This window comes from Gadus macrocephalus, chromosome 4, assembly GCF_031168955.1.
Source record: "Gadus macrocephalus chromosome 4, ASM3116895v1".
NCBI classification, from domain to species: domain Eukaryota; kingdom Metazoa; phylum Chordata; class Actinopteri; order Gadiformes; family Gadidae; genus Gadus; species Gadus macrocephalus.
This window is the reverse complement of record NC_082385.1, coordinates 27,128,053-27,153,566: the sequence shown is the minus strand read 5'-3', so window position 1 is coordinate 27,153,566 and position 25,514 is coordinate 27,128,053. Positions and strand designations below refer to the sequence as shown.

Genomic DNA, 25,514 nt, shown 5'->3' with positions numbered 1-25,514 from the left:
AGACGGAAGGAGAAGGACTCCAGATTGGATTAGATTAAAACAATCTTTAATACCCAATTTACACAACCTTCTAAATAAGCAATACATTAAAATCATCAGTATTCACAGTATGGGGACCTAGTACGTACTAAGAGTTTTTTTAAATATATTAATGGGGACCGTTTTTTTGAGTTGGAGTACATATCTTCGCTGGTAATATAAACAAACTGCGCCTCCGTATTTACAAATCCAGTACATTCTTCATCCACTCCAACAGGCACAGTCGAGTAGTAATGACTCATGTACAGCAGGGGGGGGGGGGGGGGGCCAGAGCAAGGAGACTGGGTCCCAATTAAACCACTCCGCCAATGCAACAACGCGACTTCCATTCAGCACATGAGCAGCGGCTTCTGTCTGTTCAATGAAACATGCAAATGTCGTTTTATTTTTATTTGGTTGACTTGTTTTATGGAACCAGTAAAGTAATGTTTCCTCAAATCGTTTGTCATTTAAATCAGTTATTAAAAATAATCACCTATCCAATTATTTTCTTGATTGCCTTAATGCATGAATCCCATTACCGGAATAATCTATTCTTTAAGTGTATGGAATGAATTAGTTTCGAACATAAGATGTCCTCTTTGGGCAGATGTTCCCCCAACTCACAGTTGTATTAGTATTTAATACAACTGAGTATTTAAAGGAAGTTTCTCTCCGTGCCCCGGCCCGTTCTGGTCGAAGGTAGGGGGCGTGGCTTCTTTTTTTCTGGACACACAGACAATTCACGACTACACTAGCTGAGCAAACGTAAGAGGAGCTTCATCATCACCTTGACGACGCGATGCTGGATGAAAACGAGAGAAGGGACGGGGTGTGAAGTAGTGGAAAAGCTAGTAGTACGATGTTGTGTAGAGAGGAAACACACAGAATGGACATGCTTCGGACACGTCGTCATAGCCCTGTCAAAACTTAACACGTCAAGAAGCTTTAGCTAGCTAGCTGGATACGAGTTTGCCTCAGTTGTGTTACAGCAGACCACGTGGCATGTGCGCTTTGATCGGTTGAAATATAGTTAAATGTCCAGGTTGGGTTTTTGCAGAGAGTGGTTTTGGGTTGGGATCTAGGAGGTGTTAATGTGTAGAATGCTATCTAGGTTTTTTACCTAGCTGCCGTCTACCGCTACTAAAGTACAAAGAGTGTACATTTCCCGCAGTGGTCTACCACGACTGACACAACCTGGTCACTAAACACTGTGTGGAGGGGAACTTTAAGTGGGAAAACAAATGACAAATAAAATCAGGCACGTGTTTGCCCCTAGTTCTGTTTTTCTCCCCGAAAACCGTTCAAGTTTTGCTACGACATACGCTACGATATATCTGCCAGCACCAGAAGGTGCCTCCTTTGGCCGAGTGTCCCCCAGTCGCCGCTGGACCCCAGCAGCCATTGGGTTGTTGTTTTTTGAATGGAAGGCATTTTTGATATCGAGAGAAGGAACTAGGCGATAGAAAAGAGATGTGTTCGAGGAAAGGCGCCATGGTATCAAACAATGAAATAAAAACGAGAGTCCAGTCGTCCGATTTTCTTTTTGTCCTTTTTGTCCCTCCCCCTCCCCCCCAAAGCCAAACTGAGATAAAACAGGAAAACAACCGCCACTGAAGGCGGAGTAAAGCAATGAAATGAGACCGTTCAAATCCATACAGTGCCTCTCACGGCGGCCATTTTATGTTACATCTTCTGTGGAGGCTAGGCAGTGGGAAGAGCTTTTTTCACCAAGAGAACGACATCAGTGACAGAGAAAAAAAAGATAAGATAAAAGAGAGCTTAGCTAGCATGCTAAAGGCCGTTTCCGTTTTACCTCGCCGAAGGTTTCGCCCTCCTAGCGTAGAAACTTTTATTTTAAATTATTTATTTTTTTCATTTTTTTTCGGTCTGGATGCGATTCCCTCGGTTTTTTTCTGTCCAATCAAAAGCTCTCGGGCTCCTCCACCAGGGTGGGGGCGGAGCTCCGCGCCAGGCTCAGGGAGGGGGAGTGGCTCCGCAGGCCCCCTAGTGGCACCAGGGAGGGCGAGTGGCTGCGCAGGCCCACCGCCGACCGGAAGCCCAGCTCGGCCGCGGGCCGCAGGGGCTTGAGGATGCTGACCAGGCAGAAGGCGGAGCCGCTGTTGGGGATGAAGTTGACCTTGTTGCGGTCGGGACACAGGTACTGCGGGATGTCATGGAGTGGCTTGGATCTGGGGGCGCAGAAGTCACAGGCGTCACCCTCTTGCTCCTTAGGAGCCATTCAAATACAATGGTTTTGTGTGAGGTTAATGTACTGTTTTTAATGTACTGTGAGGTTAATGCACTTTTTATCAATTAACTTGTGCAAACGTTGATTTAGGTATTTTGTAGGGAGCTGTCTTTATTCATATGAGGGGACTTTTATTTTGAAGAGACCGCCCAGACACACAGGTACTTTCATTTTAACACGTATAAAAAGACCTTCCATCCGAAGGACACTCTTTCCACACATATGAATGACCTTCAATCTGAGGGGAGCCTTGGGGACTTTTATTGTGAAGGGAGCAGGACTCACATGGTGTCCTCGATCACCTTGACCTTCTCGCAGCCCTCCGGCGGCTCCCGCTTGAACATGTAGCTGTTGTTGGGCCGCGGGGACGCTGCGTACTTGGGCAGCGGCGAGCAGGGACCCAGCTCTGGAAAACAAAACAGTGCGTCAAGACCCGGACCGGATCACCCACCATTGTACTGGACTAGGCTGGACCGGACTGGACAGGACTAGCTTGGTTTATTTCACTGGACCGGGCTGGACCGGACGGGATCTGACTAGCCTGGTCTGTTCCAGTTTGATCCAACAGAATATACTGGACTGGCCCAGGCCGCAACCAAAACAGAGTAATAATAATAATAATAATACATTTAATTTAGAGGCGCCTTTCAAGACACCCAAGGTCACCTTACAGAGCATATAGTCATCATTCAAAACTATGTAAAACAGACTAGGAATAAAAGGAAAACAGAGGTTAAATATGAATAATAATAATAATTAATAACACTCAAAGACGCCTAAAGTGAAGGGGGGACCTCACTAACCACCACCAATATGTAGCACCCACTTGGGTGATGCACGGCAGCCAATCGGCGCCAGAACGCTCACTACACACCAGCTTGAGGTGGAGAGTTAGGGATGAGGTGGAGAGTGAGGGAAAAGAACATATTTAAACACTATCGACCATATTTAAACACTGTCGATCACATTTAAACAATATCGACCACATGTAAACACTATCGACCACATTTAAACACTATCGACCATATTTAAACACTATGGACCACATGTAAACCCTATCGACCACATGTAAACACTATCGCCCACATTTAAACACTATCACCCACATTTAAACACTATGTAGACTGGACCATTCAAGACCAGGACCAGTCTGGATAGGACTAGACCGGATAAGGCCGTGCTAAACGGACTAGACTGGACAACACCGGGCTGGACCGGACTAGAATGGGCTGGACCAGACTAGCCTGGTGTGGTCCAGTTTGGTACACCGAAACAGACTGGGCTGGAACCATCAATACTGGACCGGAGTAGGCCAGGCTAGACCGGTCTGGTCTGATCCAGTCCAAACCAGACAAGGTTAGACAAAACTACTCCAGACTAGTTTAGATCAACATGTATCTCGGAGAGTCTCGGACTTCAGGTTCCTGGGCACACACATTCAGGAGGACCTGACCTGGACAATAAACACCAAGGCGCTAATGAAAAAGGCTCCACAGAGACTGTATTTCCTAAGGATCCTCAGGCAGAACAATCTCCAGGAGAAAATGCTGATGACCTTTTATCGCTGCACCATTGAGACTGTCCTAAGCTACGGCATCTCGCTGTGGTTTGCCAGTTGCACTGCAGCTGAGAGGAAAGCGCTCCAGAGGGTCATAAAAACTGCCCAAAAAGTCATTGGATGTCCTCTTCTCTCTCTTGAGGATGTCTGCATTAGACACTGCCTCAGGAGAGCTCATAGCATCCTCAGAGACTCATCTCAGGCCATAACCTGTTTGAGCTGTTGCCCTCTGGGAGGCGCTACAGGGCAATCAGATCAAAAACAAATTCTACCCCAGAGCTGTTACTTCTCTAAATAATGCAGAATTATAAATTATTGCATTATCACACCAATCTGACCTTCAAAATTGGCTGACATTTTAAAATATATATATTTGTTTGAGTTCTTTAACATTCTATATATATTTAAAAAAAATAACCCTTTTCTCATTTAGTTTTTGTTTTAAAAAGCACTTATTTTGAGAGCCTCTACCCCAATTTCGTTGCACTTTGTGCAATGACCATAAAGAGATTCTGATTCTGATCTAAGATACATATATAGGTTAATCATAACTCCAATGATAGCTCCTTGAATTGGAACCATACCATGAGTAATAATAGGAACACAATTGTTATTCAACACACCGCCTGAGATGAGTGAGTGTGTGACTGCGTTACTGTGCGAGTGTGTGTGCCTAGTGATTAGTGTGCGGTTGTGTGTGTGTGTGTGTATGTGTGGTTGGGTGTGTGCGTGTGTGTGTGTATATGTTCGTGTGTGTGCGCGTGTGTGTGTATACGTGTGTGTGTGCATTATTGATGCGTGTGTGTGCGTGTGTGCGTGTGTGTGTGCGTGTGTGTGTGTGTGTGCGTTATTGATGCGTGTGCGTGTCCGTGTGTGTGCGAGCGTGCGCCTCACCTTTCTCCTCGTACGGGCTGCCCCCCCCACTGAGGATGGTGAGGTAGGAGGGCGAGATCGAGTCGGGCCGGCTGCTGCAGTTGCTATGGTTACCGCTCAGGCCTCCCCCCGAGGGCGTCTGGGTGTCGATGCTGCGCGTGCTGCTGCTGCGGCGGGGGGGCAGTGGGGGGGGCGCCCGGTGCCCGTCTGGCACGTCCTGGGGCTGACACACAAACACACACACACACACACACACACACGTGGAAAACACACACACACACACACATGGACACATACACACACAGACACACACACATGGAAAAAACACAGACACACACACACACAATGACACACACACACAATGACACACACACACACCCAATGATACACACACACACACGGACACACACACACACACACAGCGAGGGGTCACAATAACAATAACATTATACTGTGGCTATAATCCCGGATATGTAACAGACCTTTTAGTCCCGTTGACCGTCCTAAAGATTGGATCATATACAGATTACTGGGTGGTGGTATGGGGGGAGGGGTAGTAGTACTGGGAGAAGTACCCCCCCCCCCTCCCAGAGTTCAACAGGGTCAAAGGCAGAGAGGGTGGGGGCGTGTGAGGAGGGGGCTGACACCAGCTGGTGTGTGATACATGACGTTGACGTGTGTCTTCATGTGGGGATGGGTAATCCTTATTGAATTTGTGTGTGTGTATGCACTGATCATGCAATTATTCTATTATTCATCGTTATCTACACACTTTAAACTTACACACAAGTATATATAAAAAAATTAAATAAATGTAAGGGATATAGAAGGCCGGTCATTATCGGGAAAATAAGCCCCGATAGGGGCTTATTTTTATAGAACGTCACCGATTAATGATCGGTGACGTTCTATACATTATCCCGCTTATTACACGGCTACTTGCCAAAACGATGTGTCCTTTAACAATTTATTTGTTACAAGCATTCGTATTGTTAGTAGAAATAGTCTCTCAAAGACGTTGACGTCGCTAAGCAACCGAGTACGCTGGAATTGATAAGTTACCGGACTACTTGCGGAGTGATACAAAAGACGGCAAAAAATCCACTTTCCTTGACAGCGGTCAATTATACTAAGCAACAGTGAATTATCAAATATAATTCACCACCGGAAGTTGTGAAGGGCCCATGCAAGTGAACGGCGAAGTGAACGGAGAAGAGCCGTGTAATAAATATATCTAACAAATAGATAGGATCTTTATTTAGTTGAGAGCCGTGGTTACACATATGGAGGACTTTTACTTTGAAGAGAGCTGTCTTCACATGCTAAGATGTTGTGAAGCAATGTTGATTGACCCAGAGTCCATCGATACCGGCGGACCATGTGTTTGAATTGTTTTTATCTAAAGCTCTTTAACTAATATTTTTAAGAACTTCTATTTTTGAGGGGGGGCTACTCACAACGATGACTTCCTCCTTGTCGGGCGTGTCGCGGATGAGCATGCGTTCGATCTCCTGGTTGAGGCCTTCCACGCTGTTCCGGAAGCGCGGAGCTGAGGACTTTGAGATGGGGATGGGGATGAGGATGGTCTTGGGCAACGGCGACTAATGTGCATACACACACGCACCCAAACACGCACACACACATGTACACATGTACACAAACACGCACACACACACACACACACACACACACACACACACACACACACACACACACACACACAGTTCCCACACACACACACACACACACACACACACACACACACACACACACACAGTTCCCACACAAACACCACACGCACATACATGCGTGTTAGTGCACAATGCAGGCTTCACTATCAGTTCCTACCCTGGGTAAATACAATTAAACCCTGTGAGAACCAAAGCTCTGCCTCCAGTGGTGGAGCAAGTGTACTGCAGGGCCTCATTTTCAACTCAATCTCAACCCCGGAGCCCCGACCCCAACTACTTCCTGTTTCCTCCTTTCTTCGTCCTCTTCCTGTGTTAAGGTCTAATTATGGATTCACGTCATCACAACACAAGGGGGTTCACATACCCATTACGTCCTTGCGGACCCTCCTTGCGACCACCGCAAGGGACGTGCGCCTCCCAAAATTGTTTTAACCTTCCGTCGAGGCGACGCAGCAGCAAGGGCTGTGATCGGTCCCCTCGCTAAAACCCGACGCAGAACCAAAACAGGTTCACGACTGCGTCGAAGCGACTGCGTGGTCATTGCGTTGCGTCGACGTGGGACCATAACTGAGCTTTCAGCGCTACGCTCGCTCTCGAAGGGCAAATCACTCAAGCTGCTGAAGCGCTGACCTATATGGACCTGTAAGAGTGTGTGTGGGGACGTCCTCAGAAAGCAGGACAGCTGTGGCGCTGTGTGTGTTCCTCAGGGAGTCTGTGGCTCAAAACTGGGAGATGGCCCATCGCCAAGCCTTACGGGGACGTTTGAAAATAAATGGGGACGGTCCCTAGTGTGTGTGCGTGTGTGTGTGTGTGTGCACGTGCGTGTGGATGTCAGCGCGGGGACACACACACGTTCACGTTTTTGCAGGTTTAACAGGGACACGGAAGAAAGTGGGACAGCCTCATGACGATGAGGCCCAGAGAACCGGCTTCTGCACACACACACGCATGCACACACACTAAAACACATATAAAGACACACACACAAGCTTGCAAATACACATACACACACACAAAGAAACACACATACACATACAAGCACACACAAGCACGCACACACACACACACACACACACACCTAGTCTCTCTCTCACACACACACACACAGGTGGCCTGCCTACCTGTGATTGGATGATGCCGTGGCCACCATTGAACGGAGACTTGCGCTCCTTGTCTCTTCGATGGCGGCTGCTGCGTTTGCTGCGCTGGAGCTGCTGCCGCAACTTAGCGATCTGCAGACAGACGGAGAGAACGACAGACGGACGAACAGAACACATGTCAGCGATCTGTGGTCGAATAGGACGACCAATCAATCTCCTGTTTACCGTCTATAACAAGGGTTCACGACCTCTTACGTTAGTCTAACCCTAGCCTCAGGACCAACTTGTGGGTTTATGATGAGGGAGATCAGGACTATTATTTATTCATGCTTTTTACCAACTTAGTTTACATTAAATGTATTTATATAACGTAACATAGCACACAACTTCTGTGTGTTGTGTGCTATGTTTTATGTTGCCAGAGTGCCAAAGACGAATGTCCAGTGTTTGTAAATTCGGTGGACAATAAAGTTTTTATCTATCTATCTTGTGTCATTAGTGATTAATTCACCCAAAAATGAACATTGTATTTTCCATTATTGCAGTGATCAACAGTGCCTTCATGTACTACTAAAAACATGCCATAAAACCATAGAGCTGCAACTATTGGGGCTGAACTTAATGGAATAGTTAACCAACAAAACCGGAATTAACATTGAATGCTAGTTCATTCACAGGTTCCTTTTTAAAGATGATAGTTTGGCCTGTGCTCTGCAACATGCTCAAACTGCCTTTGCGCAGAGAATGTTAAGCTGTGGTTAAAACAAAACAAAAAAAGGTACAAAGCACCACTAATTACAGGAAATCCTCTGCGTTGTTTGCAAAAATCAGAAGCCTGTATTTATCAAACAATTCTGCAATTTTATTTTAAATTATCTGTTTTGTATTTTTTATGATATCTATTTTAATAGATCCATTAACATTTTTTTTTTATCATTAATTTTATTGTGGGAATTCAGCTAGGGTTCACTACAATGTATTGCATTTGGCCAAAATAACTTATTAATGAATGTTATGTTTTCGATTTTGTCATTTTTTAACCATTTCCCACAGACTACTTGCAGTACCGCCACAGACCACCAGTAGTCCGCGGACCACAGGTTAGAAAACACAGGTCTGCTATCGACCGGAAAAAGACACTGACTCTTTTTACACAAGGGTTTCCAAAAACAGGTGTCGCTCATCACAACAATCATGGTTACGCGTACGCTCCTGTGACAAACAGGGCCCAGCAGTGAACTAAACCAGTCAGGATGAATCAGAGACCTATAGACATAGGCGCCACATTGACTGCTTCAGGCTTCTGCTGCGATGGGTCAATGTCGCCATATTGGTGAGGCAGCAGTAAAACGTTCACATCTCTCAACCAATTTAAATTAGTATTTTTTATATTCATATTGAATCCCATGTTAAATATATATAATTCGATTTTTTTTTATTTAATTTTTTTTGCTCCACATAGATCATTTACCCTTTAATAAAAACGACAATCACATTTCTTGAGAAAATTAACGTGAAAGAGATTTTATCCAGAAAAACCACAGCTCCCCCGTTTCCTTGTTTTTATTTACATGCCAGTCTGGGCCTACTCCAAAATGGCGGCATGTTGTTGTACGATCCATCAGCCAATGCGGTCGTCTATGTATATCTGTCTACAGTATATAGACGGTGATTCAGAGAGGCAGCAGACCCATGATCAGTGGTATAAGCAACACCTGTGTATGTCATACACTGAAGCCCCGGTGTGAAGGCTCTATGGAGCCGGGCATCAGACGGGGCGAGGGGGCTGAGTGAATCAAACGCACCTCCTTCAGCTGGTCGGTGCTCCCGCAGGACGCTGAGCGCTTGTGAGAGCCCCGCCTCCTCTCATCTGCCCAGGCCCTGGGGGTCTGATGCACACACACGCATGCACGCACACGCACACACACACATGCACACGTGAATGCACACCCCAATGCACGCACACGCATACAAAAAAATGCAAGCATGCATGCACAGATGCACACACACACACGCATGTACGCACACATTCACACAAACATATGTACACGCACAGGCATACACACACACACCAACCCACACACATAGGGATAAACAGACACACACACAAACAAATACCCATGCACACAATCCCACATACACACACACACACACACACACACACACACACACACACACACACACACACACACACACACACACACACACACACACACACACACACACACACACACACACACAGAGTTAGATGAAACTGGATTTAAGATATAAAGGATATCTTGCAAACAAATTCAACTGATACAGCGAAGCATTTAGGTTAGGGGTTTGAATACCGCTTGGGAACCCCCCCCCCCCCCCACGCTTGAGAGATGCCTTGATCATTTATAATTCTATAATTATAAAGAATGAATCACAAGGCTATCAAGCAAAACAAACAAGCATGTGGTTAGCCTGTTGAGTTTAGCGTGTCATCCAGCACTGTCAGAGCTGCAGGCATCAACACACACACACACACACACACACACACACACACACACACACACACACACACACACACACACACACACACACACACACACACTCTGTGATGACGCAACCGTCTGCAATCGCTCTCTGCAGCACACTCTCTCACTCTGAAGCACTGTATTACTACTGCCGCATACACACACACACACACACACACACACACACACACACACACACACACACACACACACACACACACACACACACACACACACACACACACACACACACACACACCGCACCCCCTTCCCACCCACCTCTTTACTACGACTGCCGCATACTCACACACACACACACACCATCCATCTCTCAGTACGTTTTTTACTACCGAGGCCCCGTGCCGCACACACCCCACTTTATTACTGTCTTACTGCAGTGATGCACACTCCCAGGCCCCATTGGGCTCAACCACAGTGTACACACATACACACACACACACACACACACACACACACACGCACACAAACACACACAGACACACTCCCTCCCTCTCTAAACTTCTTTGCTACCAATGCCCGTACCACACAAGGACACACACACACACACACAGACACACACTCACCTGCGTGGCCTGGTCCCTCATGTAGGGAACGTGTCTGTATTGGCTGTCGTCCTGAGGCCAGGGCGGACCAATCAGGGGAGGCCCAGCGAGCGCGCCCAGACAGGGCCACAGCTGGACGCGTTGCCGCGGTAGCGAGAGGAGGAGGGGGAGCAAGGAGCACGGCAGAGACGGTGGCGGAGGGAGGGGGGGTGGCGGGGGCGGCGGGAGTGCCGGAGGAGGGGGGAGAGGGGGAGGTGGGGGGGAGAAGGTGGAGGAGTCGCAGGGCGGGGGGGGAGGTGGCGGGGGGGAGGAGCACGCCGCCGGCCGCAGGGAGAGACGCACGCAGTCACAGGCGAAGGCCACCGCTGGGGGGGAGAGAGAGAGACAGAGACAGAGAGAGAGAGAGAGAGAGAGAGAGAGAGAGAGAGAGAGATACAGGGAGAGAGAAGGGGGAGCGAGGGAGAGAGAGAGAGAGAAGGGGGAAAGAGATACAGGGGGAAAGAGAGAGAGAGAGAGAGACGGTGAGTGAGTGAGTGAGTGAGGGAAGGAGGAGAGAGGGAGAGAGAGAGTATTTGGAGAGGAAGATGGAAAGATGGAGAGAGAGAGAGAGAGGATAGAGGAATGGGGAGAAACAGGGGAAGAGAGAAAGAAAGAGCAAGGCAGGGTGAGATACAGAAGGAGAGCGAGAGAGAGAGAGAGAGAGAGAGAGAGAGAGAGAATGCAGAATACTGTTAATTGTGCTTACCCGGCGATGTAAACAATTTATCAACATCAACAGATCAACAAATCAAAGCCTAGCGTGCTGCTCACAGCTGCCCCATAGGATAAACTGCCTGTGTGTGTACGGGATGGATTAACAACCAATCTGGCAGTGTACACACACAAACACACACACACACGCACACACACCCCACCCTCAAAATCCCCCACATCCCATAATGACATTAAACTGTTTAAAGAGAGCTAGGTCGGGAGGGAGGGGTGACAGAGGGTGAGGGTGGGTGAGCAGCCTGCGAGGTGTATGTTTCTTGCCCTACTGACACTAATCTGGAGAGCCAGAGCAGAACCATCCCGGACGCCACAACAGTCTGCCCGCCCTCCTGCAACACACTGCAGACACTACACACACAACACAGACACACACGACTCAGATGGTCTCAAACTGGGTTTGTTTTGAGCAGGTCCTCTACATTCCTTCGCGTAGTTCTGTTCGCTTATTCTGTAAAGAAAATGTTTTTTGTTACAAATGAAGGTTTTTTTTCTTTAAAAACGCTTATACAGTAATATGTATTTGATGATCGTCATCATAGTCAGCTTTGCCGTTTCATCACTGTTACACAGTAGCAAAAGAAAAATATCCACATCTAAACAAATATATGTGAACGTCAGCAGCTCTGGGTGTGGGGTGTGGGGTGTGTGCAGGTGTTGAGATGTGTGTGGGCAGCGGTTCACTGCAGCGTCTGAGAGGAAGAAAGTTGAGCCTCTTCGGACACTTATTGTACAACGCCACGGTATGTGTGTGGATGGTGAAGCAGCGGTTTGTTTAATGTCCGCGTCCGGTTGAGGGTCAGACTACCCAGACACCCACCCCCCTTTTCCCAAAACTCTTAACCCAAAACAGATACTTTTTAAAATCTCATATTGTTCGACTTCCATCTGAAACAGTGGTTCACCGGCTCTTTACACACACACACACACACACACACACACACACACACACACACACACACACACACACACACACACACACACACACACACACACACACACACACACACACACACACACACACACACACACACACACACACACACACCCTCCTTCATGCTGTCCAGCGGGCTAAATTTGGCAGGACATCCGTCTCGTGCGCATCACTGTTGCTAGGGAACAGGACGAGTGATCTTTAAACTCGCTCGAAGGCACGCCACAGCAGTCCTGTGTATGTGTCTGTGTGTGTCTGTGTGTGCGTCTATGCTCTCTGTGTTGCTGGACCGGATCGGTTTTGGACCTTTCCCGCTGTTTCTTAATTTAAATACGCTGTAGGGCCTATACTGCGGACCGTGCACAGCCATGGCACACATCTGTCGTGTAAGACACAGGACGCGTGATGCACACGCGCATAACGAAACAGCAATCAAAACAACGCCTGCACCAAAGACAACGATGTGTGTGTGTGTGTGTGTGTGTGTGTGTGTGTGTGTGTGTGTGTGTGTGTGTGTGTGTGTGTGTGTGTGTGTGTGTGTGTGCGTGTGTGTGCAGCGCTGCATCAGCCTATATGATGCAGCCTGTTGATGATGACGACACACGGGCACGAGACACGCGTCTCTCGACGTTGCAAAAACACGAACCGCACATCATATCCGAAACAAGAGAAAGGGGAAAATATTCGAATTATTCCGCGGTATACTTGATGGTTTCAGACCCTCATCCTAGACGTCGACCCTCCGTCTGCACAGCCGATGCTGCGCGTGTGATCCGTGATTCATAACATCCACGGCCTACATGCAGGACCCCTATCATTTCCGCTCCCCGAGACCCTCTTCTGCACAACACCTCCGCATGGCGAGCAATGCAGATGTTAGCATTAACATGCCCCCCCCCCCAACCACCACCACTAGCATTGACGTTTTGCTCACCTCACCGCGCGAGAGATTATTTGCAAGAGATTCTAATTTTTTTTTTTTGCTCATGGTGACCATTAGCATACCACCCCCCACCCCCCCAGACACACACACACACACACACACACACACACACACACACACACACACACACACACACACACACACACACACACTACAGAACCCCCGTTGTCGCCCGCCGTATCAAAAAACCTTCTCATTGTCAACACGCCGTGGATGTGAATGATCGCCCATCACCATTTAAACAAACACGTGTTTGGCGGGTGGCGGCTCACCTGCTGCTGGCGATGGGATCTAGCGGCGCGGCATGAGGCGACGATCACAAACCAGCCTGCGAGCTTATTGACGCCGCTACCTGAGGCGGTGCGCGAGGCAGAGAGAGAGAGAGAGAGAGAGAGAGAGAGAGAGCGAGAGCGAGAGAGAGAGATAGCGACACGAGCAGCACTGCAGGGGAAGGATTCGCAGGAAAAACACGAAGATTCCCGCCCGGGTTTGCGTTGCAGACGAAGAGGCGTTAAAGCACCGAGCCCTCTTGGTTCACGGTGGCAGTGGAGGCGGTGGCGGCGGCGGGGCGTTGCTTCGGTGGCCGCGTCGCTCGATGTTTTTCTATTGCCGCCGATGCGGAGACGGAGCTCGTCGTGCGCGGTACGCTGCGCTCGAGCAAACCTAGACGATTACGATCCTCCGGGTGAAATAGAATAACGCCTTGTGTTTTTTCTCCCCCAGTGGCGATAGAAACGACTTATTGCGAGGAAAAAGCAGCAGACGAAAACACAATCCGAAAGGGCCGTGGATAAGGAGGAGCTGAGGGGAGCGGTGATGCTGGGCTGAGGATGGGGGGTTCACAACAGCAGCGGAACGTCGCGTTGCGTAGAGGTGACGTAGAGCGGCAGCGCCGCACGGGCTCGTGCTGATGCTGCAGTTGCTAGGGCGCGCGGAGAAGATGGCAGAGAGAAGGAGGCCAGAGGTAAAGATGGAGTACGATGCGAGGGGGGGATGTCGCCCCCGTGTGGCCGTGAGCGGTGGCGCGGCGCTGCGTTGACTAAAATTAGAGTGAATGATGTTGAATCGACATGTCACGTTTTTGGGCAGAATTTTTGCATATTTATGTTTTATAATTTAGCTCTTTTTATGACATAAAATAGCGGGAGGGTTGTGGAGTTACACTTGCAAAAACAAAAAGTATTTAAAAAATGCTTTTGAGCCATCGAATCAATAAATATAAAAAGGACATAAAATATCAATATTAACATGGGCGAGAACAAAAAAACGCTTGTTTGAGAAACACCAACATTTCTTTCATACATTTATTTAGACTTAGCAGAGGCAGAGCAACAGTAGCCGTCAAACGCAAAAAACAGAACTCCATAAAAATGATGGCAATATCAACGCGGTACACATATACATGTTGGTTATTTTTCTTCCATCATACAAAGTTACAAGCTACAAAGACGTAAACGGGACGTCTTTCTGTTTCGCCCAAAAAGCATCGCTCAAAAGACAGAAAAAGGTGACGTTTCAGCGCGCCTGTACAGCGAAAAAGAACCCAGCATGTGGAAAGACACACAGCGCATGCGCACACACAGACACACATGATCTCTCTCTCACAAACACACACTCGTTCCCACACACAAATGAAACAAGAGGCAGAAATTAAATCCAGCGTTATTCCAACGTTTAATTTCTTTAAATGTCAACTTTTCTTTTTAAAAAGACATCAAACAGCGTTCAGGCGGTTTCCTGTCTCCGTCAGGTGGCGTAGTTCAAACTGTATCTAAGGGCGGGACTAAACGTAGGACCGGATGTGGTTTTTGATCATTCATAATTTACGATTGGGTGATAGGCCTACATCAGTCTTCAAAGTCTATAACCCCCCTCCCCCCTTACAATTGGTTGGAATGTTCAGCCCCGCCCATCAGAACATTGTGACACGATCAAGAAAAACCATGTCCACTTTTAGAGGAAGGTAGGTTTAGCTTATTTTAGAGTTTAATGTAGAAATGGATAAATATGGTTGGTTATACGAGTGGGGGTTAAATACGTCAATTTCCATTTTGTTCGGTCTTTAAAAGAGCTACGATACTATACTTCGTAAGTGTTCTCTGGCCATTTTGACGGACAGCGATAGATGGAGACAGACAGACAGACAGACAATTAGACAAAAACTGACAAACGTACAAGACAGGACGTCCAGGGTATAAGGACTACAGATTGATGTTGTACGCCAAAAGGGGTCCTCGGAGCCACGACAACTCCGTCGCTTGGTTTGTCGTCGTCACGACGACTCCATCGCTTCGTTCGTCATCTCCCCAGCTCGCTCGTGATTGTAATAAAAAAAATTAAAATTAAAAACGCATTAAAAAATACGTCCAGACATTGCAGTGTTGAGCCATTCCAGGTGCGGTTGCTGTGCGTAATAAAAATCCTCCATTTTGTTCAATCGGTGGAACTGAGTTTTGATTGTGAGGGCCTCATACTACCTCCTCCTCCTCCGTAGAACAGCATTTGTATGTCAGATTGATTCTCGGTGTTGAGGAGAGAGAGGGGGGGGGGGAGGATGTCTGTACACTGAGCGTTAGTCCAGAGACAGGAAGGAGAGATTGGGCGACTTGGTCGATTGTAGAACGATTGATTGTGACTATTTGGAAGTGCAACATAGATTAACTATCGACATAGCACATTGATAAAAAAAAAAAAAGGCTTAACAAATGGGAAACTTAAAAAAAAGAAATCATCTAAAAGCTATATTCTATTGCACATTTAAAAAAAATTATGATACAAAGAATGGGTACATAGCGAAAGGACATGATTGCATACAAATTGAGAAAAAAGTCTTTTTTTTGTCTTTAAGACGGACGATTAGTGTTTTTTTTACAGAGCTTTACTCTCTGCTTGTCGTTGACCCAAACAATAACAAACAAAATAAAACAAAAAAACGAAATAAGAAAATTATAAAAAATAAAATAAAATCCAAAATTTTTTGATTGTTTTCCCGTCGCCGATTTAAAGACCGCCTCCGATTCCGCGGTCATCGTGGCAACACAGTCAGACTCGCGTCCATCTGGTCCAAAGTGCATCTCTGGGGGAACCACAGCGTCCACACGCGACGGAACGATTCAGTTGAAAACCAAACGAAAGACCACAAAAATACAACTCAGAAACAACGACCAACCAACAGGCTAACGACAGACATCAAACTCAAACGTACCACCGCGACCGGAGCCAATGAGTATGCTGCATAGCTGGATTTCCATTTAAAGCGACGCACGGATAAAAAGAGTCACATGGAGGAGGGGAAGAGGAGGTGGGGGGGGGGGGCGTGGGGGCGCGGTCTGTAAAACCAAACAAATAAAAACGTTGCTGTACACGACCACCCGGGGCGGGTTTTCCCGCTCGCACGATCCATAGCTTCCTCTTGCTGACGACCAAGAACAAACAAAACAACAAACAAACAAAAACAAAATAACAGGTTTAGTGTCAGATTTTGGGGGGAGAGGAAAAGAGAAGAGTGGGGGGGGGGGGGGGGGGCGTTCACACTAGAGTGTCGCTGGGATCCCCGGCGAAGACGGCGGTGGCCGATTTGGGCCGGCCCCGGGCCTGCGTGGCGTGGGCGTTGGAGCCGCCCTGGTGGTGGTGAGGGTGGTGGTGGTGGTGGCAGTTGTGGTGGTTGCTGTTGTTGTTGTTGTCGTCGTCGTCGTCGTCGTCGTCGTCCCCGGGGCCCCTGGTGTCCATGGCGATGACCCAGGTGGTGGGACGCCAGCGCTTCAGGGAGTACGGCGTCTTGACGCGCTTCTTGATCTTCTCGCCCGTGGCGGCGGTGCCGTCCCGGTGCCCCAGCTCCTCCCCTGTGGGGGGGGGGGGAGAACACAGTCACACACTAGCACAGCATGGTGCAGGACACACACACACACACACACACACACACTGGAAAGGCCTTCCAGGGTCAAGGCTATCCTATATTTAAGTTTTAATCGATCTTTATTGATTAATTTCATTTCTTGAGGGATTTTTGTTAATCATATTTAGTGTTTTTTGTCAATTTTGTATTTTCTAGAAGTGACATTATCCATAACTAGAAGGACAATAAACACTTTATAATATGCGCATGGAAAGGGTATAAAATTGTATTAACAATATCTACAAAACTTATTTAAAAGTAATAGTCAAAAGTAATATCTATTTCTATAGTTATAATTTACTCCTCACAGCTCTCCTGTTAATAATTTACTGATTATACTTGATTCAATAATCATGTAAAAAATCCTCAAGGCAGGATGAGAACTTGAAATGTACAGTTTTGCACCAGATAAATATTTGAAAATAAATTATGACTTTAGAAGTAGTAGTTAGGTTTGTATTGTTGAGTTAGTGCATAATGATTAGTAGGTTAACAGAATATTAATACAAAGCTCGTTACTAGTTAGTGTTTAGATCATTTATAACATTTGCTGAGTATTGCTTCACAATTGTAACTATTTGGGTAATCTGGTTGGATGAGTTTCAGATTTGGGCCTTCCCCCTCATTTATACCAATATGTAGACTAGGGCCCGACCGATATTGATTTTTGAGTGCCGATGCCGATTATTTTCAGAGAAAAATTACGATTACGATTTAATCGGCCGATTAAAAACAAAACAAAAAAAAGCCTATAAAACGTAGTTTTTGATACCTTAAATATACTTTCAACACTTTTGACGAATATGTGAATTGAATGCAGAACCTTTGAGTGTTTAAGAATACAGTCAAAAATGAGTGTAATGTAAAATGTAAAATAAATAACTAACTCCCAATGTGCTGCGCTCGTGAGCAGTGACTAACACGTGCGTGCTGAGCAGTATGGTCTCACAGTTAGAGTCTACAGTATAACAAATTAACATGGCCTGGGACCTAAAGAAAAACAGGCACAACATGCTCAAACAACGCGTCTTGTGTACATTGGTGAGGTGAGTGCGCAGCTGCCTGAGCGAGCGTGCTTTCATGTTGTACGATAAAATTCAATCTCCTCTTTTTTACTCCAGCTAAAGTTGTTAGTTAGCAAGGCGAGTAGGAGCGCAATCTGCAGGATACTAAGCGCAATAACATTTCTAAAAATAAAAAAAATAAAAAAATAAATCGGTTGTAATCGGCGTCTTTTTGGCAGATGTTGACTATTTTCAAAAAGGCTATAATCGGCCGATTAAATCGGCAGGCCGATGAATCGGTCGGGCCCTAATGTAGACTACACAAGTAATCATGATGCAAGAAGCACGTTGACTCTACAAGAAGTAGATTAGACCAGCTAGACAATACTAGACTAGGATGACTAGACTAGGATGACTAGATAAAACTAGGATGACTAGATTAGACTAGGATGACTAAATTATACTAAATTATACTAGATTAAACCAGATAGACAAGACTAGACCAGGATGACTAGACTAGACTAGGATGACTAGATTAGACTAGGATGACTAGATTAGACTAGGATGACTAGATTAGACTAGGATGACTAGACTAGACTAGGATGACTAAAATGACTAGATAATACTAGATTAAATCGAGGATGACTAGATTAGACTATACCAGACTAGGATGACTAGATTATACCAGATAACCAAGACTAGACCAGGATGACTAGATTAGACTAGAAAGACTAGATTAGTCTAGACTAGACTAGAATAGACCAGGACGACTAGAATAAACCAGGAAGACTAGACTAGGGAGACTAGATTAGACCAGACGGACAAGGCTAGATTAGGAGGCCGGGATTAGTCAAGGGGCTAGTGGTTGATCAGTGGGGGGGGGGGGTTGCTATAGCGTGAGCGGCTGGCTCACGCGGCGGCGGCGCCTCGGTCTTGTCCTCACCGCGGTTACGGCTCTACTGCGCCAGCTCACCTAGCGAGGCCAGGTCGCGCGTGGTGAACGACAGGTCCAGCGAGTTGGGCCTCTCGGGCCGCCGCCCCCGCGACTGCCTCAGAAGCCCCTCCCCCCGCATGGTGACCGCCGTGGCCGTGGCCGGCGCCGGTGCGGGGGGGTCGGCGCCGCCCGCCGGCGGCCCGTTCTCGGGGCCCGTCTCCTCCGTCTGCTGCTGCTGCTCCTCCGGCGCCCCCCCCTCCTCCCCGGGCCCCTCACCCTCGCCCTCGCCGCGGCCCCGCCCCGTGTTGCTGTTGTTGTTGTTGCTGTTGGGCCGCGCCGACAGCAGCGGCCCCGCCGGCTCCCGCTCCCGGCTCAGCAGGGGCTCATGCTCGTCGGGGCTGGCCGTGATCACGCCCAGGCTCAACCGGCCGTCGCCGCCGCCGCCGCCGCCGCCGTTCGCCTGCCCGTTGGCGGTCACGCTCCCGTTGGCGCCGACGCCGCCGTTGCTGCGGAGATCGCGCCGGGCGGGCAGGTTGTTGGTGCCGCGGTGCGCCGACTCGCCGGCGGCGGACGCCGCGGCGCCCACGCCCACGTTGGTGGTCTTGGCGCCCTCCACCTGCCGCAGGTTGGACTTCCCCGAGCGGCCGAACTTGAAGCGCAGCGCGGAGGAGGAGCCCTCCTTCTTGGGGGGCTTGGTGCGCAGCGGCAGGCTGGACGGCCGCTTGGGCAGGTTCTGCTGCTTGGGCAGCGGGAAGGCGGCCGGCGGCATGGGGGAGGAGCCCCCCGAGGCCGCGCCCGCCCCCGCCCCGCCGCCGCCGCCGCCGCCCGCCTCCGCCGCCCCGCCGGCCATCTTGATGAGCGGGTAGAGCAGGCTGGAGCTGCCGGGGCTCAGCGGGTCGGGCGAGCAGAACTGCTTCTGCGAGTGCTCCACCAGGTTCTCGTCCGAGCTCTCCTTCAGGTTCTTGTCCACCTCCTTGGGGTCCAGCTTGGTGGTCTCCAGGTCCTCCTGGGTGAGGTGCAGGCACACGGGGACCGCCGGGGCGCCCCCCGCCGAGCCCTCCGACTCCGAGAGCAGGGTGGTGGTGGTGGTGGTGGAGGGGCTGCCCCCGCCCCCGCCGCCGCCGCCGCTGCCCTCGGGGCTGGACAGCCGCGCGCTGGCCTGCTGCTGCCGCTCCTGGTTGATGGAGTTGCGGTCGCGCTCGCCGGGCGGGGGCCCCGTGCGCGCGCCGGAGCCCGCCAGAGCCGGGGGCCCGCCGGCGGGGTGGCCATCCGCCGGGCCGTTCTTAGCCACGCCCTCCTGCTCCTCGATGTAGGAGGAGGGCTGGTCCGGGAAGGGCCCCGACTTGGGGGTCATGCGGTTCCTGGAACCACAAGGAAACATTTTTATGGACACACACAAAAAAAATAATATATATATATATATATTAGTGGTGGGCCGTTATCGGCGTTATCGGCGTTAATCTATTTTCAAACACTTCCTTGTTCGGACACATCACGTGACTGAACTAACCAATCAGAAGCTAGAATTTAGACTGAGGTAAACGTGAGGGAATCAGAGAGGCAGATTCAACAGAATATCCTGACTGTTAAATATGTAAACATGTAAATATGTAATAATTGTGTAACATAAATATGTAAATGATTAACTGACTAAAAATTGTAAGTACATTTCTAGCAAATTAACTCAAATATTTAACTTCTAAACCTTACATTATTATGGATTATTACACGGCTCTTCTCAATGCTGTAGACTGCTCCATTCACTTTCATGGGCCTTCCCAACGTTAATTATTTTTGTTTATGCGCCGTTCACTTGCATGGGCACTTCACAACTTCCGGCAGTGATTTATATTTGATAAATCACCATTGCCCAGTATAATTGACCGCTGTCAAGGTAAACTAACAGATTTTCTTCCGTTTGCCATTTTAATCTAGATTAATTTTGGAATTAATCTAGATTAAAAAAAAATCGATGCCCACCACTAATATATATATATATATATATATATACTCACATCCATTTCAGCATATGTATATTTGTATATATTTACCACATGTCTGTCAAAAATGAGTGTATGAATGTTTATGTCTTTACGTGGTGGACATGGGGTTGGGGTTGTGTGTGTCTGTGTGTGTGTGTGTGTGTACCTCTCGTTGTGTAGTGGACATGGGGCTGTGTGTGTGTGTGTGTGTGTCTGTGCGTGTGTGTGTGTGTGTGTGTGAGTGTGTACCTCTCGTTGTGCAGCGTGGTGGACATGGGGTTGGGGTTGTGTGTGTGTGTGTGTGTGTGTGTGTGTGAGTGTGTGTGTGTACCTCTCGTTGTGCAGCGTGGTGGACATGGGGTTGGGGTTGAGTTGTGTGTGTGTGTGTGTGTGTGTGTGTGTGTGAGTGTGTACCTCTCGTTGTGCAGCGTGGTGGACATGGGGTTGGGGTTGTGTGTGTGTGTGTGTGTGTGTGTGTGTGTGTGTGTGTGTGTGTGTGTGTGTGTGTGTGTGTGAGTGTGTACCTCTCGTTGTGCAGCGTGGTGGACATGGGGTTGAGCGTGGGGCTGACGGACTTGGAGCGGTCCCAGATGAGCAGCAGCTCGGCCAGACGCTCCTCAGCGCACTGGGCTGTGAGCCGGGCCTCGGCGTCCTGGTCCCAGCAGTCCTCCATGGTCTCCTTCAGGGAGCGCACCGCCTGGACCCCCCCCGGGACAACACCGTGAGATAAACAACCAAACAACCTCAACTAAACACACATACACCCCCCCGGGACAACACAGTTAGATAAAGAACCAAACAATCTCAACCACACACACACACACACACACACACACACACACACACACACACACACACACACACACACACACACACACACACACACACACACACACACACACACACACACACACTCTCACTCACACACACACCCGTGACAATACAGTTAGATAAAGAACCACCAACCTCAACTACACACACACACACACACACCCCCGAAACACAGTTAGATAAAGAACCAAACAACCTCAACTACACACACACACACACACACCTGGAACAACACAGTGAGATAAAGAAACAAACAATCAAGTTATACTCTTCTACACCCAAAAGCTATCTAAAGTGTACCCCAGACAAGCTAAACTTTACCCAAGAACAGAACCAAGCTCAAGTGTTCCCCCAACACAAACAAGTTAACGGCACCACAATCAAGCTAAATTTTACACAGACAGAAGCTAGCTGAAGTGTACCCCAAACAAGCTACATTTCACACACCAACAGAACCTAGCTAAAGTCTACCCCAAACAGACTCCACTTTACAGAGCAACACAAACAAGGTAAACTACCAAAATCCAGCCACACCTTCCACACCAACGCAATGAGCCTTCTTGGGGGGGTTTGCACAACCAGCACAACCAGGCTAAACTACTACAACAAACAAAGAAACAGGCTAAACCCAACAATACTTTCAAATTAGACAGTAGCTTTACCGTATATCTGGACCTTTCTGGAAGGACTAAATTTTTTTTTTTTTTTTAACATATTTTTAGGAATGACTATATTTTGCTACGTTTTGCACAAAACAGCTGACGGGTTGACTTGCACACACCCACGACTAAACGGGCTACACCCACACTTGCTAAGCCACACCCACACCCGCTAAGCCACACCCACCAGGCTGTTCTCCTTCCAGGCCTCAGGGAACTTGGGCCGCTGCTTCTCGCGTGACACCAGCACCTGCATGTCCTCGAACACGGGATGGTTCCCCGCCTCAGCCTGGAAGGCCACCTGGTACTCTGGGACAGACTCACCTGGAGAGGGAGGGGGAGAGGGAGGGGGAGATAGGGAGAGAGCCAGGAGGAGGGAGAGAGAATGAGAAAGAATGCGAGCAAGATCGAGAGAGAGTGAGCGAAAGAGATATGGGGAGGAGGAGGGGGGAGGCAGAGACGGGGAGAAAGACATGCAGGGAAAGAGAACGAATAAGCAAGACAAAGATAGAGAAAAAGGAAGGAGGTTAGGACCCACTGTAACAAAACAACTTTATTTAATAGAAACAAGGGAGGGACACAATCAACAGAGCATCAAATGCTTGGTCAAATGGCCGTCATACTCGGGACCGAAGGCCTTTAAAGAAGATTTGGACTCTGTACGGCATAATTGTTGACCGCCCGGCAACAGCTGCAGTCGATATGTGGACAAACGGAGAGACAAACAAAACCCAGCAAACCTGAAGGTTGTTTGTTTAACTGTCGCCTCTAAATGAAAGAATGACTTCAAAGTCCATATCTTCTGAATGCGATGGATAACAACTACCCAGCATGCAATACTACATATGCTGACCACTTCAATGTTTCTTTATGCATCTCTCTCAACAGCAATGAGTTTTGCTCCCTTTCTACCAGTCTTTGTTATTTCTCTCTTCTCTGTCTCTCTCTCTCTACACCAAAGGGTTTTCCTCCCTCTCTCTCAGTCTGTGTTATGCCTCTCTCTCTCTCTTTCCATCTTCTCATGTCTCTTTCTCCTTTGGTCTGTTGTGTTGTAGTTAGATGGTGTGGGGTCGATGCGTTAATGGTGTTGTGCTGTTGGGTCTCAGTATTGTTTTCTTGTGTTGCGTCATATTGCGCTGTATGGTAGTGTTGTAATAATGTTTTTTTGCGTGTCGTTGTGTAATAGTGTTCCATATCTCAGTACAACAGGCCTGTACATGTTTTTACATTGCGTTGTATTGTAGTTTAGAATCATAGTATAGTATAGTATAGTATAGTATAGTATAGTATAGTATAGCATAGCATAGTATAGTATAGTGTTATACTACCAGGGAAGAGGTCAATACACCAGGCCCAGGGCGTACATGTTGTGTAGTACTATTGTGTAGTACTATAGTATAGTGTAGTATTATAGTATAGTATGGTGTTATATTACCAGGGAAGAGGTCAGTACACCTCATGAAGGTCTCCCAGTACACCAGGCCCAGGGCGTACATGTCCACCTGTTTCAGGGCTGACTCACAGTCCCTCAGGTTGACCGCGCCCTCCAAGACCTCCGGGGCCATGTAGCGGATCGTACCAACCTGGGAGGACAGGGGGGGAGAGGAGTGAGGACGTTGGACGAGGAGCATGGGGCTTTGGGGATTGAGGAAAGATGGTCGAGAGAGAGAGAGAGAGAGAGAGAGAGAGAGAGAGAGAGAGAGAGAGAGAGAGAGAGAGAGAGAGAGAGAGAGAGAGAGAGAGAGAGAGAGAGAGAGAGAACATACCGTCCGGTCCACAAACACTTAAATTTAAAAGCCCCTTGTGAAATCCTTATCCTCTTCCCCACATCAGTTTCAGGAACAACAGAGGCATTTGGTGGAACGCAACAGATACACAAGGCGTGACTCCGCCTCTCTTCTGGGCGCTGACCTCGCTGATGGCAGCGTTGTCCTCCTCGCCGTGGCGCTGTGGGCGGTTCCCCGTGAGCTTCATGGAGAGGCCGAAGTCGATGATGACGCAGGCGCCGTCCGCCTTCACCAGGATGTTACGACTGTTCAGGTCCCGGTGGGAGACGGCGGGCTTGTACAGGTCTGGGGGAGGGAGGGAGGGAGGGAGGGAGGGAGGAGGGGGGAAGGTGTTAAGGGAGGGAGGAGGGGAGAAAGGGAGGGAGAATGGGAGGGCGAGAGGGGGGCGAAAAGGAGGGAGGGAGGGAGGGAGGAGGGGGAAAGGTGTTAAGGCAGGAGGGAGGGAGGAGGGGCGAAAGGGAGGGAGAATGGGAGATAGGGGGGTGAAAAGGAGGGAGGGAGGGAGGGAGGGAGAGAGAGGAGGGGGGAGAAAGGGAGGGAGAATGGGGGGAAAAAGAGGGAAGGAGGGAGAGAGAGGGAGGAGGGGAGGAAGGAGGGAGAGAGAATGGAGGAAGGGAGGGAGAGAGAGAGAGAGAGAGAGAGAGAGAGAGAGGACGGAAGGAGAGAGAGAGGGAGTTGACATTGTTATTTTTCCTTCGCATTTTTAACTGCTTTGGCAATGTCCGTGTTTATTTTCTATGCCAGTACAGCACTCTGGAATTTAATGGAATGAGAGAGTGAAGAATAGAGAGGGAGGGAGGGAGGGAGACCGAGAGAGCGACAGAGAGAGAGAGAGAGAGAGAGAGAGAGAGAGAGGAGTGGGAGAGAAATAGATAGATGGAGAAATAGGGAGAGTGACTCATATATCAATAGAGAGGGAGCGAATGATGGAGAGTGAGAGAGATAGCGATTATGGGACAATGAAAAAAATAAAGAAAGAGAGATGTACATCAGCAAAACTACCAATTAACATGCTATTCATTATCCACTTTTCAATAAAGAGAAAAAGCTATTAAGGAGGCTTCTTTGTCTGAAGTAAATAAACGCTGTTTAAATATAATTTTACTTTTAACAAATTAAATCTCATAATCGTCCGTCCCCACAATGAGATTAAAAGGGGTCTCTTGGTGCAATTCCACATTGGCCGCCAGAGGGCGCACGGTCACCGGAAGAGAGGCGC

General features: G+C 48.3%; 2 protein-coding genes and 1 long non-coding RNA gene across 4 annotated transcripts in view; all 3 read right to left on the bottom strand.

Moving 5' to 3' along the window:
* Positions 1-24: 24 nt before the first annotated feature.
* On the bottom strand, positions 25-14,702 carry fam117ba (family with sequence similarity 117 member Ba). The gene is made up of 8 exons (XM_060050826.1): positions 13,476-14,702; positions 10,580-10,923; positions 9,297-9,380; positions 7,513-7,623; positions 6,158-6,301; positions 4,722-4,923; positions 2,555-2,675; positions 25-2,210 (listed from the first exon to the last, which is right to left on the bottom strand). Exons 2-8 carry the CDS (start codon positions 10,598-10,600, stop codon positions 1,943-1,945), a joined length of 951 nt encoding a protein of 316 aa, XP_059906809.1. The 5' UTR covers positions 10,601-10,923; positions 13,476-14,702; the 3' UTR covers positions 25-1,942.
* Positions 14,703-14,853: 151 nt separating this feature from the next.
* Positions 14,854-25,514, bottom strand: part of LOC132456459 (bone morphogenetic protein receptor type-2-like) — a 48,571-nt gene continuing 37,910 nt past the window's right edge. Inside the window, exons 8-13 of one of the 2 annotated variants that reach the window (XM_060050815.1) lie at positions 24,420-24,580; positions 23,944-24,091; positions 22,696-22,832; positions 21,543-21,715; positions 19,076-20,397; positions 14,854-17,045 (exon numbers count right to left, since the gene is read on the bottom strand). In XM_060050815.1, the coding sequence (XP_059906798.1) occupies positions 16,732-17,045; positions 19,076-20,397; positions 21,543-21,715; positions 22,696-22,832; positions 23,944-24,091; positions 24,420-24,580 (2,255 nt within the window). In that variant the 3' untranslated portion in view covers positions 14,854-16,731. Of the gene's footprint in view, positions 17,046-19,045; positions 20,398-21,542; positions 21,716-22,695; positions 22,833-23,943; positions 24,092-24,419; positions 24,581-25,514 lie in introns of both variants that reach the window. The other variant, XM_060050816.1, reaches the window with a different exon arrangement.
* Positions 17,526-19,039, bottom strand: LOC132456470 (uncharacterized). Its single transcript, XR_009525482.1, has 2 exons — positions 18,796-19,039; positions 17,526-18,689 (listed from the first exon to the last, which is right to left on the bottom strand). It is a non-coding gene; the product is annotated as an uncharacterized LOC132456470 (long non-coding RNA).